Source organism: Oreochromis aureus, linkage group 15 (genome assembly GCF_013358895.1).
Source record: "Oreochromis aureus strain Israel breed Guangdong linkage group 15, ZZ_aureus, whole genome shotgun sequence".
Lineage (NCBI taxonomy): Eukaryota > Metazoa > Chordata > Actinopteri > Cichliformes > Cichlidae > Oreochromis > Oreochromis aureus.
This window is the reverse complement of record NC_052956.1, coordinates 27,066,647-27,080,959: the sequence shown is the minus strand read 5'-3', so window position 1 is coordinate 27,080,959 and position 14,313 is coordinate 27,066,647. Positions and strand designations below refer to the sequence as shown.

The 14,313-nt window shown below is 38.9% G+C and overlaps 1 protein-coding gene across 1 annotated transcript in view; it reads left to right on the top strand.

The window, feature by feature from the left end:
* Positions 1 to 14,313, top strand: part of adgrf8 (adhesion G protein-coupled receptor F8) — a 65,339-nt gene that overhangs the window by 45,599 nt on the left and 5,427 nt on the right. Inside the window, exons 29-30 of the mRNA XM_031755946.2 lie at positions 4,936 to 5,057; positions 5,166 to 5,384. Of these exons, the coding sequence (XP_031611806.2) occupies positions 4,936 to 5,057; positions 5,166 to 5,384 (341 nt within the window). The remainder of the gene's footprint in view (positions 1 to 4,935; positions 5,058 to 5,165; positions 5,385 to 14,313) is intronic.

Genomic DNA, 14,313 nt, shown 5'->3' with positions numbered 1-14,313 from the left:
AGCACTCAGGGCAGTGACCCCTAAACTGGGCGAAATGCTCCAGCAGATCCCAGGATCGACATCCAAGACCTATATTCAGAAGAGTGCAGTCCTAGGAACAGCAAAGACTCTCAAGCTCCCAGGCCTCTGGTAGAGGACCAGAGCTTCAAGAATAAAGACTACCCACAGGGCGAGTGGGTAATAAATATGTTAAACATTTCAGGATCTAGACAAGGCATTTGTCTGAAGTCCTCAGGGTGTTCTGTGGCACATTGTTGGCCATTGTGGACCTTGAATATGGGCACATTGCAGGATATCTGGCTCCTCTAAAAGTGAACTGAATGCTTGGTTTGTATTGCCAGCAAGATGTCAGATTTGTTCCTGGTGGGCGCTGGGCTTTGCAAAGGCTGCACTTTGTCACTGATTCTGTTTATGACCTTTAGCCATGAGGTGTACAGCAGAGGTGTGGACTCGAGTCACATGACTTGGACTCGAGTCAGACTCGAGTCATTAATTTTATGACTTTAGACTTGACTTGAAAAAAGGTTGTAAGACTTGTGACTTGACTTGGACTTTTACACAAGGGCGTAGATTTGGTTTTAGCATTGGTGGGGACGGATGATTCAACCACCGAACCCTGCGCTGTTTCTTTTTTTTTTTCCTTTTTGTCTTTGCTTCTTAATAAAATAAAAAGGAGAAATATACTTGCCTACATATGCTATTCTACATGCTTTTAAACCATTTAAAATTACAATTCATAGTTTTATATGTGAATTATATAATGTTAAATTAATATTAAACAAATGACTAAGTATTTTAGACTTTAGTTTACTTCAGCCATATTCCATATAAATCAGGTATCATACAAAAATAAAAATAGCTTCAAATAGAGTCATGACAATAAAAGAATATGACTTTAAGGACTTAACAACATTACTTCAGTTATAGTACACCAACATGTCTTACACATTAGTACTAAGGGAACACTGACTGGCCTGGTGGGTTTTGTCCATAAAATCACTCATCTAAGATTACCACAAAGTAAAAGATCTCTCAGCAAAATTATGCAACATTTTAGGCACTATTGCCCCGATCAAATCAGTGAGCTGGGACTTTTTATTCTAAACATGAACTACTGTTACAGCAACAGACATGGACTACTGGTGCCCCACACAACAACTCAATGTCCACTATGTGAAGGAGTCTATACTACTGTCTATACTATACTGTCCTGGTGGACATGGCAACACTTTTTTCATGGTTACATACAGTTTTAGACTGATGTGGGCCAAAGCCTAGCACATACTTGCCAACCTTGAGACCTCAGAATTAGGGAGACATTCAAAGGGGTTTTTACAGTGTTTACTTATCGGAAAAAAATAAGTTAAATGTCACCGGCCTGTTCCGGGGGTGTCCAAATTCAGAGGGTGCGTCCACCTGATGACCCGGCCTTCGCGGTCTAAGTGGGCCGGGTCCTCCGAAAGCCGGGTAGACCGGAAATGAGCGACTGTGAAATTTGGGGGTCTAGCCTTCATAATTACGTCACCTCTGCCGTCTGCTCCTTGCTGTCTAAATAAGATAAAATATAACCGGACGCTTGCGTAGATTCTCGACCATCTCACACTTCTGTTTAATCAGTTTTCTGTTCGACATTTATTCAGCTGTGTGAAAACCCCGGAGGAACCCTCCCGAGGGATTAATAAAGTTTTATTTAATCTAATCTAATGTAATAACTTTAATCTCAGCCAAAGTAACAAGAGTAATATTAATACTAAGTAGCTGCAGTAGTAGCAGCTATTGTTGGAAACTGGAATTGGCTGGGCCAATCTAGGATATGGTTTTTAAATTTTGTTGTCCGGGTGGAAAATCGGGAGAAATTGGGGAGAATGGTGGCTCCGGGAGATTTTCGGGAGGGGCAATGAAATTCGGGATTCTCCCGGAAAAATCGGGAGGGTTGGCATGTATGGCCTGGTATTGCCTGTAACGTTATTATGACGGACACATTTTATGAGTGAACTTGACTTTAAGTGACTTACAGGTTTCTTTGAAAAATACTTTCTTATATCCAGGTTCTTCCTTTTTGCTGCCGTCCTCCTCTCCTCCTCGCAGCGCAGGCTTGCCGCTGCTAAAACTAAACAGAGCTCGCTGAAAGACACAGCCAATCACATTGGCCATATTTGTCACATAGGACTCCAGTAGAGAACGTAATTTAACTCTTTCTGCACCGCTAGGTGAATGAGACGTTGACAGATTGTTTTTTTCTTTCTATCGGGTTTGTATTTCTTTACTCGAAGAGATCAAATTATTGGTGGGGACAATTCAATAATCGCTGGATATTGGTGGGGACACGTCCCCTCCGTCCATGCCAAATCGACGCCCTTGCTTTTACACCAGTGACTTGGGACTTGAATTGGACTTGAACCTGTTTACTTGAAAAGACTTGATATTTTACCCAAATCTAAAATTTAACATACATATTATATAAAAAGTGCGGACCATTAATTCACTTTATTCATTCATTCATTCTTACCACACTCCATATGTATGTGAGCGTGGGCTGTAGCACAGCCAATCAAATTAACCAGATTTGAAAAAAACAAGAACAAAAACGCTCGAGCCAAAAATGCTTCCAAGAGTAATTTCTTTCGGGTACATAAACTACGAAGTAGTCAACAAAAAACGAAATGCAATATGCAAAACATGCAAGAAGAGAATCACAGACGGAGATGGAACAACTTCCAACTTTGTCCGACATTTGAAGTTGCATAAAGAACGGTAGGTGGTGCTTTTTTTTTTTGCTACGATGAAATAGCTGACTTAGCTAACTTCATCTTATTAGCAAATGTTCTTCGGGCTACGTTGATGATACTGTTTGGCTTTAACAGGTATGATATGTTTGTCATGCTATTTTAAATCCGGTCCTGCAAGCGCATCCAAGAATAACATGCAACTTGTTAGCTCAGAATTGTCGGTGAATGGTGAGCAGGGTCCGTTTCAGAAAGTGGGTTCTGTAGCTGTACTCAGTCTCTCTCCGTCTCCTCCCCATCATTAACCCCGTAGATTTAACCCAGTTTAGACTGACAAATATTTATTTTACCATCACATCACAATTCAAAATCACTGTGTTTAATTTGCAATTAGTGTATGGTCGTGTTTAACTTTTGCATGTCTGAGCCTGGGAAATTTTTTTTTGGTTAGAAAATCTGGCCCACCTTAGTGTGTAATTGAGTAGTCCTGCTATACATGGCCTTTTTCTTCTGTCATTTATGTCAATACATCAAATAAAATACTTTGATCTTATATTATTAGCTGTTGTTTATTTGCAAAGGTTATTCTCAACAGGGATGCTAGACAAAACGGCGTTTTCTACAGACAGCCTAGCATACGCTCTCCACTTGCAGAGAAAAAAGAAAAAAAAAAAAACACCCCTTCCCTATTGGTGTTAGAGTTTACCATGTCAGCCAATCAAAAAAAATGATAAGATAAGGCAACATGTGACATTTGGTTGTTTAGGAGAAGGGAAGTTTTAGGAGTGACACCGCGACGGAAAGCGGGCGAGCGAAAGAAAGAGAGAGAGAGTTTTCATATGTGAGACATTAGTGACGTTTAGCGTGTTTGGAGGCTGTAGTTAGTTTGTTGTGTAGTTATTGTTTTGTATTGTGTGTCGGTTAGACTGCTGAATTTCATATTTGATCTAAAAAAGCTGTCAAAGGCAGATTCCAGTGTAAACGCTGTCTCCACATGGAAAACTGGACTGTTGCACCTCCAGTTGTCAGACCTGCAGGGTTTAGGCCTGTGGTGTTCTCCTCTGTCTTATACTGAACACAAACTACATTTTTGGACTGGCACAAATAATTTGTGTGCCTTCTTATTTGATGCAGCACACCTGATTGTTCTGTAAATAGATTTAAATGGTTATATAAAAACGCCTGAGGCCTTGGCTGCATTTTTAGGTAAATAGTACCATATAACTTTGTTGTTTGCAAAACTTGTGCATAATTTTTAGAAATGTACAATTTCTATTTGCATTTCAAGTTATGAAAATGATTCGTTAAACATGTAAAAAATATAACTTTTTTCTACTCGGATTCTGAATTTTTGTCTGAATTTAGATCAACTGTGCTAATATAGTATACCAAAATGAAAAAAAAAATAACTCAAATTTCAGATATTTGAGGTTGTGCTGTAAATAATGATACCAAACAAGGCAAGAAAAACATATTTTAAAAGTGAAATATAGAAGTAAAATCAAAAGTAGTCAAGAACGGCCAATTATACCCGGGACCCCAGAGGGTTAAAAAAAAGACTTGAAAGGACTTGAAATTCAAAGTTTCGGACTTGGGACTTGACTTGAAAGTTGTCTGTCTTGACTTGCGACTTGACTCTGACTTGCTTGACTTTACTTGAGACTTGACTTGTGACTTGAGGATAAAGACTTGGGACTTACTTGAGACTTGCAAAACAATGACTTGGTCCCACCTCTGGTGTACAGTGTAATGTATTTAATAAACTAGGAGGAAAGACTAAAAAGAAATGAAAACAACAAACTAACTTAGGTCTCCTTTAACTGATAACTTTGTTATTCTAACCTGCCTCATCACGATGAAGACTTTACTGTAAACATTTCCATCTATTAAATTGTAAATTAAAGTGATTGAGGGAAAACATGCAGTAAAACTGTCTACTATCATTCTAAAAATATATAATTTCATTTCATTTTTCATTTAGTCTGACATTCAGCCTTTACCCAGTAGAAGAAAAAATGAATTTTGAATTAATTGCAATTCACTGTAAATGAATTCTTATTCTCACAATGAAAGGGATTTGATGTTTGTTTTATTTGGCATGAGACTTGTTTAGTTTGTTTGAGGGAAAAGATACATCACATGTGAGAAGATAGGAGTTGGCAACTTTTTTCTGGTCGAATTTTTAATGGAATTCTATTCTCTGTTGCAGGAGTGGAAGTACCATTGCCCAGTATAATGTCAGTGCTCCCTCTTCTATTACACCAGACTTTCGGGCACTAAATGTTAAAATATTTAACAAGCTGGCAGAATCATACCCTATGATATTTGATGGTAAGGGAGTCTTTTACATTTATGCTTTCAAATGTTGTGAATATCTATTATCTCTTGATACAGATAGTTGTGAAACAATTGTGTGACATTTGTGTTTATTTCTTAAAGCCTCGGGTACCCTAATGTTTTCACCAACTGATGGATTTTATGAGCAAACGGTGACTGTGACATGTGGCCCTCCACCACTGGATCTCAATTTTGGCACTGTCTCAGCAGCAGAATGGAGACTTAATACAGTGCTCATAGCTGAAGATGGAGGACACACAATTTCAGTTAAGGATGGAATATCAACCTTAACTGTGTCAAGGTTTATTAGCTCTGACGATGGTAAGAAATGGATTGGTGCATTCAATAGGAATAATCATAAATCATACAAAATTGAAATGTGAGTCTTGCATCACAATTTTCTCTTATTACCCAGGCAAGAGCAACAGCAAAATTCTGATAGCTTGGGTAAAAATTATTTTTACAGTGCAACACAAGCATTGTCAGTGGATCAATCAGTCTGAACCACTAATAAACAAAAAAAAATTGCAGACAAAGTTTCAAATCAAATCAAATCACTTTTATTGTCACGTCACATGTGCAGGTACACTGGTACAGTACATGTGAGTGAAATTCTTGTGTGCGAGCTTCACAAGCAACAGAGTTGTGCAAAAATAATTAAACACAAAAAACAGCTGTTGCTTGGGGGAGCTCACGACGAGGCTGCCATACTCGGCGCCATCTTGTGGTCTAGTTTCACTCAAAATGCCTATAGTGGAGTAGTCTAAAAAGCATTTTATGTATTGATAAGGTAGACAATGTTTTAAAAGCTAATTACTTAAAAACTAATGTTAACTCTCCCACAGAAAACCTGTGTGAACTACAAAAAATTTCTACCTTACTAAATACAGTGCAGAAGAATTCTGTACACTTATACATCACACATTACATGAATATCAGTGAAAGAGCAACAGGTAAACAAGACCATTCAAAAACAAAAGCCGTCAAGTCAAGGTCTAACTAAAATCATACACTGTTAGAAAAAGCGTCTTGAAAAAACTGCAATATTCCGGCAGCTGGGGCGCCAAAATACGACCGTATAATTACAGAAAATAACTCCCGCATAAAAATACGGTTATTTCCAGTAATGAAAATACAATTAGTTGCGCTAATTTACATGGGATCTCGCCTGTTTCAAGTGCCGCTAAACATTAAATTAGGAACATGTTAATGTCATTAAACAGTGAAATCATCTATAAATAGGAAAAGAAAACGTCCCCAAAAAACAGTAATATTCCGGCAGCTGGGGCGCCAAAATACGACCGTAAAATAACAGAAAATAACTGTCCCATAAAAATACGGTCATTTTCAGTAGTGAAAATAGAGTTTGTTGCGGTAATGTTACATGGGATTCTGCCTTTTCCAAGTGCTTTTAGACATCAAATTAGGAACATTGTAACGTGATCAAACAATGAAATTACCTATAAACAAGGTCAATGAATGTGGCAATATGAATCATAATACGTAAATGTCCAGAAATATACAGTTAACAGTTGGTTTAACTAATAATGGATTGCATGCTCTGGGACAGACTGACAGAGGAGAGGCTGCCGTATCGCACCATCGGCCCCTCTGGCCATCGCCAGTAGGCGGTAGGTGAAGTGTCTTGACCACGGACACAACGACCGAGAGGTCGTTGTGTCTGATCGCAACCTTCTGATCGCAAGGCGAACTGCTAAGTCATGAGCCACGATCGCCCTAGCTAGCAATGATAATAATACTTATGTGATGTAACACAAGCTTATAGGGATCATGTTATATACTTTACCGTAGCATTACATTTGAATCCAACAGTTCAGTCTTTCAAATAACAGACAGATATTTGTGGAATCATGATAAATTTGTGAATGTATTTTAACAATCTAAATATGCATATGTACAGACAGATACATTTAATAATCATGACAATTATGTTTCATTACATTACAGTGATTTGACGTTAATTTACATTTGAAATGTGAAGTCAAAGTCTATTTACGTAACTTCAATTCAATTCAATTCAATTTTATTTATATAGCGCCAAATCACAACAAAAGTCGCCTCAAGGCGCTTTATATTGTACAGTAGATAGCACAATAATAAATACAGAGAAAAACCCAACAATCATATGACCCCTATGAGCAAGCACTTTGGCGACAGTGGGAAGGAAAACTCCCTTTAACAGGAAGAAACCTCCGGCAGAACCAGGCTCAGGGAGGGGCGGCCATCTGCTGCGACCGGTTGGGGTGAAAGAAGGAAAACAGGATGAAAGACATGCTGTGGAAGAGAGACAGAGATTAATAACAGATATGATTCGATGCAGAGAGATCCATTAGCACATAGTGAGTGAGAAAGGTGACTGGAAGGGAAAAACTCAATGCATCATGGGAATCCCCGGCAGCCTACGTCTATTGCAGCATAACTAAGGGAGGATTCAGGGTCACCTGGTCCAGCCCTAACTATATGCTTTAGCAAAAGGAAAGTTTTAAGCCTAATCTTGAAAGTAGAGATAGTGTCTGTCTCCGAATCCAAACTGGAAGTTGGTTCCACAGAAGAGGGGCCTGAAAACTGAAGGCTCTGCCTCCCATTCTACTTTTAAATACTCTAGGAACAACAAGTAGGCCTGCAGTGCAAGAGCGAAGTGCTCTAATAGGGTGATATGGTACTACAAGGTCATTAAGATAAGATGGGGCCTGATTATTTAAGACCTTGTATGTGAGGAGCAGGATTTTGAATTCAATTCTGGATTTAACAGGAAGCCAATGAAGGAAGCCAAAACAGGAGAAATATGCTCTCTCTTTCTAGTCCCTGTCAGTACCCTTGCTGCAGCATTTTGGATTAGCTGAAGGCTTTTCAGCGAGTTTTAGGACATCCTGATAATAAAGAATTACAGTAGTCCAGCCTGGAAGTAATAAATGCATGAACTAGTTTTTCAGCATCACTCTGAGACAGGATATTTCTAATTTTAGAGATGTTGCGCAAATGGAAGAAAGCAGTCTTACATATTTGTTTAATATGTGCGTTGAAGGACATGTCCTGGTCAAAAAATGACTCAAGGTTCCTCACAGCATTACTGGAGGCCAAGGTAATGCCATCCAGAGTAAGAATCTGCTTAGATACCATATTTCTAAGATTTTCAGGGCCGAGTACAATAACCTCAGTTTTATCTGAATTAAGAAGCAGAAAGTTAGCGGCCATCCAGGTCTTTATGTCTTTAAGACATTCCTGCAGTTTAACTAATTGGTCTGTGATACCTGGCTTCATGGATAGATAGAGCTGCGTGTCATCTGCATAGCAGTGAAAATTTATGCTATGTCTTCTAATGATGCTGCCTAAGGAAGCATGTATAATGTAAATAGAATTGGTCCTAGCACTGAACCCTGTGGAACTCCATAATTGACCTTAGTGTGTGAAGAGGACTCTCCATTTACATGTACAAATTGGAGTCTATTAGATAGATATGATACAAACCACTGCAGTGCAGTACCTGTAATACCTACAGCATGTTCTAATCGCTCTAATAGGATATTATGGTCAACAGTATCAAACGCAGCACTGAGGTCTAGCAGGACAAGCACAGAGATGAGTCCACTGTCAGAGGCCATAAGAAGATCATTTGTAACCTTCACTAAAGCTGTTTCTGTGCTGTGCTGAGCTCTGAAACCTGACTGAAACTCTTCAAATAAGCCATTCCTCTGCAGATGATCCGTTAGCTGTTTGACAACTACTCTTTCAAGGATTTTTGATATGAAAGGAAGGTTGGAGATTGGCCTATAATTAGCTAAGACAGCTGGGTCTAGAGATGGCTTTTTAAGTAAAGGTTTAACTACAGCCACCTTGAAGGCCTGTGGTACATAGCCGATTATTAGAGATAGGTTGATATATTTAAGATTGAAGCATTAATTAATGGCAGGACTTCTTTGAGCAGTTTTGTAGGAATGGGGTCTAAAAGACACGTTGATGGTTTGGAGGAATTAATTATTGAAGTTAACTCAGAAAGATCAATTGGAGAAAAAGAGTCTAACTTAACATTGATGGTACTAAAAGTAGCTGTAGATAATGTTACATCTGTGGGATGATTATTGGTAATTTTTTCTCTAATGATAAAAATTTTATTTGTGAAGAAGTTCATGAAGTCATTACTAGTTAACGTTAAAGGGATTGTTGGCTCAGTAGAGCTCTGACTTTTGTCAGCCTGGCTACAGTGCTGAAGAGAAACCTGGGGTTGTTCTTATTTTCTTCAATCAGTGACGAATAGTAAGATGTTCTGGCTTTGCGGAGGGCTTTCTTATAAAGCAGCAAACTATTTCTCCAGGCTAAATGATGATCCTCTAAATTTGTGACACGCCATTTCCTCTCCAGCTTACGAGTTATCTGCTTTTAGGCTACGTGTTTGAGAATTATACCACGGAGTCAGGGACTTTGGATTTGAGGCCTTAGTTTTCACAGGAGCTACAGTATCCAGAGTCGCATGCGTAGTGAGGAGGTAAAATTATTAACAAGATAATCGACCTCTGTTGGAGTAGCGTTCAGATAGCTGCTCTGCTCTATGTTGGTACAGGGCATTGAAGATGATAACAGTGGGTGGATTATATTCTTAAACTTAGTTACAGCACTTTCGGAAAGACATCTACTTTGATAAAGTCTACTCTCCACTGCTGTGTAATCAATTATTGTAAATGTAAATGTTATCAGGAAATGATCAGACAGCAGAGGGTTTTCAGGAAACACTGTTACATGTTCAGTTTCTATGCCATATGTTAAAACAAGATCTAGAGTGTGATTAAAGTGGTGGGTGGGTTCTTTTACATTTTGAGAGAAGCCAATTGAGTCTAATAACAGATTAAATGCGATGTTGAGGCTGTCATTTTAGCATCTACATGGATGTTAAAATCACCCACAATAATTATTTTATCTGAGCTGAGCACTAAATCAGATAAAAAGTCTGAGAAATCAGAGAGAAACTCTGTGTAAGGCCCAGGTGGACGATAGATGATAACAAGTAAGACTGGTTTCTGAGTTTTACAGCTGGGGTGGACGAGGCTAAGCATCAGGCTTTCAAATGAATTAAAAGTCTGTCTTGGTCTTTCGTTAATTAATAGGCTGGTGTGAAAAATTGCTGCCACACCGCCCCCTCGGCCTGTGCTTCGAGATTTCTGGTAGTTAGAATGACTCGGGGTGTTGATTCATTTAAACTAACATACTCATCCTGCTGCAACCAGGTTTCTGTAAGGCAGAGTAAATCGATTTGTTGATCAATTATTAAATCATGTACTAACAGAGACTTGGAGGAGAGAGACCTAATATTTAATAATCCACATTTCACTGTTTTACTCTTTGGTTCAGATGTGGATACTGTATTGTTCTTTCTTTGTGATTTTTATGTTTAAGTTGTTTATTGCTGGTTTTGGTTTGTTTTTTGTCTTTTGGGAGCTGACACAGTCTCAATGGAGATGGGTTTTGGGGGTAGCAGGAGGAGAGAAGCTGCAGAGAGGCGTGTAAGACTGCAACTCTGCTTCCTGGTCCCAACTCTGGATAGTCATATTTTGGGGGTTTAATAAATTTGTCCATATTTCTAGAAATGAGAGCTGCTCCATCCAAAGTGGGATGGATGCCGCCTCTCCTAACAAGACCAGGTTTCCTCCAGAAGGTTTGCCAATTATCTATGAAGCCCACATCGTTTCTGGGACACCACTCAGACAGCCAGCAATTTAAGGAGAACATGCGGCTAAACATGTCACTCCTGGTCTGATTGGGGAGGGACCAGAGAAAACTACAGAGTCCGACATTGTTTTGGCAAAGTTACACACCGATTCAATATTGATTTTAGTGACCTCCGATTGGCGTAACGGGTGTCATTACTGCCGACGTGAATTATGATCTTACTGTATTTACGTTTACCCTTAGCCAGCAGTTTTAAATTTCCTTCAATGTCGCCTGCTCTGGCCCCTGGAAGACAATTGACTATGGTTGCCGGTGTCTCTAGCTTCACATGTCTGAGAACAGAATCACCAATTACCAGAGTTTGACCCCGGCGGTGTGTCGCCGAGTGGGGAAAAACGGTTAGACACATGAACAGGTTGGTGGTGTACCTGGGGCTTCAGTTTAAGACTATGCTTCCTCCTCACCGTCACCCAGCCGCCCTCTTTCCCCAGCTGCTTGGGGTCTGCCGGGGAACAGCTAGCGGGGCCTATGCTATCTTCGGCTGCACCAGCTACAGGGGCCTGGCTAGCTACGGGTGAATGAAGGGTGCGGCCGAGTCTCCAATTCAGTAATCCTGGCCTCCAGAGCTGCAAATATACTACATTTGTTACAGGTATCATTACTGCTAAAGGAGGCCGAGGAGTAACTAAACATCTGACACAATGAGCAGGAAAGTGCAGGAGGGACAGGTGAAGTAGCCATGGTGCTAACGAGTCGGCTACGAGCTAAGCTAAGCTAGCGAAACAGTAAAGAGACAGTGAGTGAATACTTTGGCTATAAATTAGGTAGTGAGTACACAGAAAGGGTGATTCAGATGAAGCACGTTAAGATTATACTATGAAAAAGGGATGTATCAAAAGATTTAAATTAAATTGCTAAGCAGAAAAGCTACTCAGAAACACCACTGTGTTTGAGCAGGAACAGGAAGTGATACTCTACCACAAAGCGAGCGAACACCAAGTGACAGCGCCACCAAGAGTCAGGAGTGTTTACTTTAATGATATTCTAGAAGAACATTCATTGGCCGATGCTTAGCGTCATGTTATTATGTGTCCCAACATCCAATGGCATATCACATTGTTTTCATGGCCACACCCTCACCCCAGGTGCAGAGGCCTATTTCTGTTCAGGAATGTTGTGAATACTTTGAGATTTATATTAATTGCAATTCCTACCTCTACATTTATTAAAACAAATATATAATTAGCACAGCGTGGCCGTGAACTGACTTAGATTGTGGCATGCAAAAGAATCTTAACTAATTAGCTCGAAGATATTGAGCTTGTTATTCAACCCCAAGCTGGTAGAGGGAGTTCTTTATTTAAACACTTTCCAGTGTTTCCATGTGCCTCAACCTTCAACAACAGCAGAACAGAAGTCACTCATGGTACATGAGTGACATCCCGCTACAAAACAACAACTGTCAGTGACTCTGCACCATGGCGTAAACACAACATTCAAGATAACAGTTAAAAGTAACTAACAATAAACAATAAAACAAGAACATCTAAACAGCAGCACATGTCCCAAGGCATGATGGGAGAGAACTAGCTGTTTCTGGATGTATTTTTACGATCTAAATATGCATATGTACAAAAAAATATATTTAAGAAACAAGTAAATTGTGTTTTACTATATTTACAGTGATGTTATGTTGTTTTACCTTTGACATGTAAGATCACAGTCTGCTTATGTAAATTGAATGATATCCTAGGAAGACAGTACAAAACTGTAAAAAATTACAGTAATATACTTTGACATTACTATTTTTTGGAACAGTGTACTAGTATTCAGTGGCTTACTCTCTAGCTTTTAGCTTTGCTTTTAGCAGTGCATGTCATACAAGTCATACAAATGCCATAAAAATGCTTTACTTTGCTGAGCTGTTAAACTTAAGGTGAGCACTATATGTGTTTTAACCAGTGGTTTAAGGATCACAATATAATCAAAACAGAGGAATGTGACATTTATAGGTACACTAATATTCTGGTATACAGTTTTTCCTCGGTTTCTGTGGCTCGCTTCTCAAAAAATAGTTTAGAGATGCAAAAGACTACAGCCAGTGGTGAAACATTGAAAAAGCTTTCAGGAAGTCAGAAGACAACTTTCAGAGTCAGCTGTCATTCTAAAATAGTGTAGCATCAGTTGACACAATGTCAAAGAAACTAGTGGCTTTGGTAGAAATGACTTAATTGACAAAACATCTGTTTAACCTGGAATTAAAGGTTTTGGGATAGTTTTGGGATAGCTAAATTCACAGGTTAACCAGTGTTTTACTGAATGGATGAGCTATCCTGTGTTAAGGCTCAGATATTGAGGAGGAATCCAAAAATAATAACCACAGATCCGGCCTGGTGCAATTAGACGAAGATTTTAATGCACACATGTGGAGTCCAACACTTGTGCAGATTTCAGTGTTGAACTGTCTTACAATAGTCAGAACAAAGACTTTATAGGGTTGGCAGTCTGCCTGTTGCCAGGCAGACTCAATACAGCATACGTCAATCCAAAACCACAACTGTTCTGTTGACGACTTTTAACATAGTTTAAAAAAGAACATTGTCTTCGGCTCGAACCCAGGTGCTTCCTGTCACCATCCTGCCCAGGCTTATCTTGTGGAACATCAGGTCCACGTTCTGCACAAACTGTCACTCATGCAGGCACAACTTTGCAGTTGCAAGCAAAACATAATTAAACTCTTACCTATATAAATGAGTCTACCTAATATGTGGGTGTGTGTGTGCTGTCCTTTATTTCACCCTTCACTTCATCAGCTAAACCTTGTAACCTTTCCACCAGACAGAAGGCCAGCACGTACACAACTGAAACTATGTGTGTGTATGTGTGTAATAATCTTGACTTACATGTAAAATATATAAAACAAATGTTTCAATCTAATACAACTACTTAAAGCTTAATCAAAGCTTAATCAAAGATAAATGCTTAATAAAATAACCTGCTCAAAATACTTGCACTCAGACTCGGCTTTCAGTTTCACTTCTGCAAAGCATGCAACTTCAAAAACATGTAACTTCCTGTCTTTACACAGAGTATATTTCCTGTCCCTGCAGTCTGCACAGAAACATTTAAGATTATAGGAGCATTGAAAAGCATTTAAAATTATAGATTCAACTCAACAATTTAAAGTGGTTCTTACTGGACTTGTAATAAAGACTAATATAATACCAATATATTTGAACATCTGAATGCATCTGGATGCAACATCACTATTAATAATGAAATGGTAATGATGATTATAAAAATAGCAGCAAATAATAGCAGTAAAATATTTCTACTCTTCACACCTGGGAAATGCATCTCCAGAGCTCAGAGGTTTAAAAAATATTTGGAGAAATGTGCCAAAGCAGTTGACAAATATTGTAATAGGTGAGTAACTAATTGGAGAGCAAACCTGCAAACTGTCCATTAGTTAATGTATGAATATCTGACATTTGGGAGACATTATTTTTTTAGGCTAGTATAGCTTAAAATTAAAGTTTCAATGTATGAAGGAGGAAAACCAGGAGTA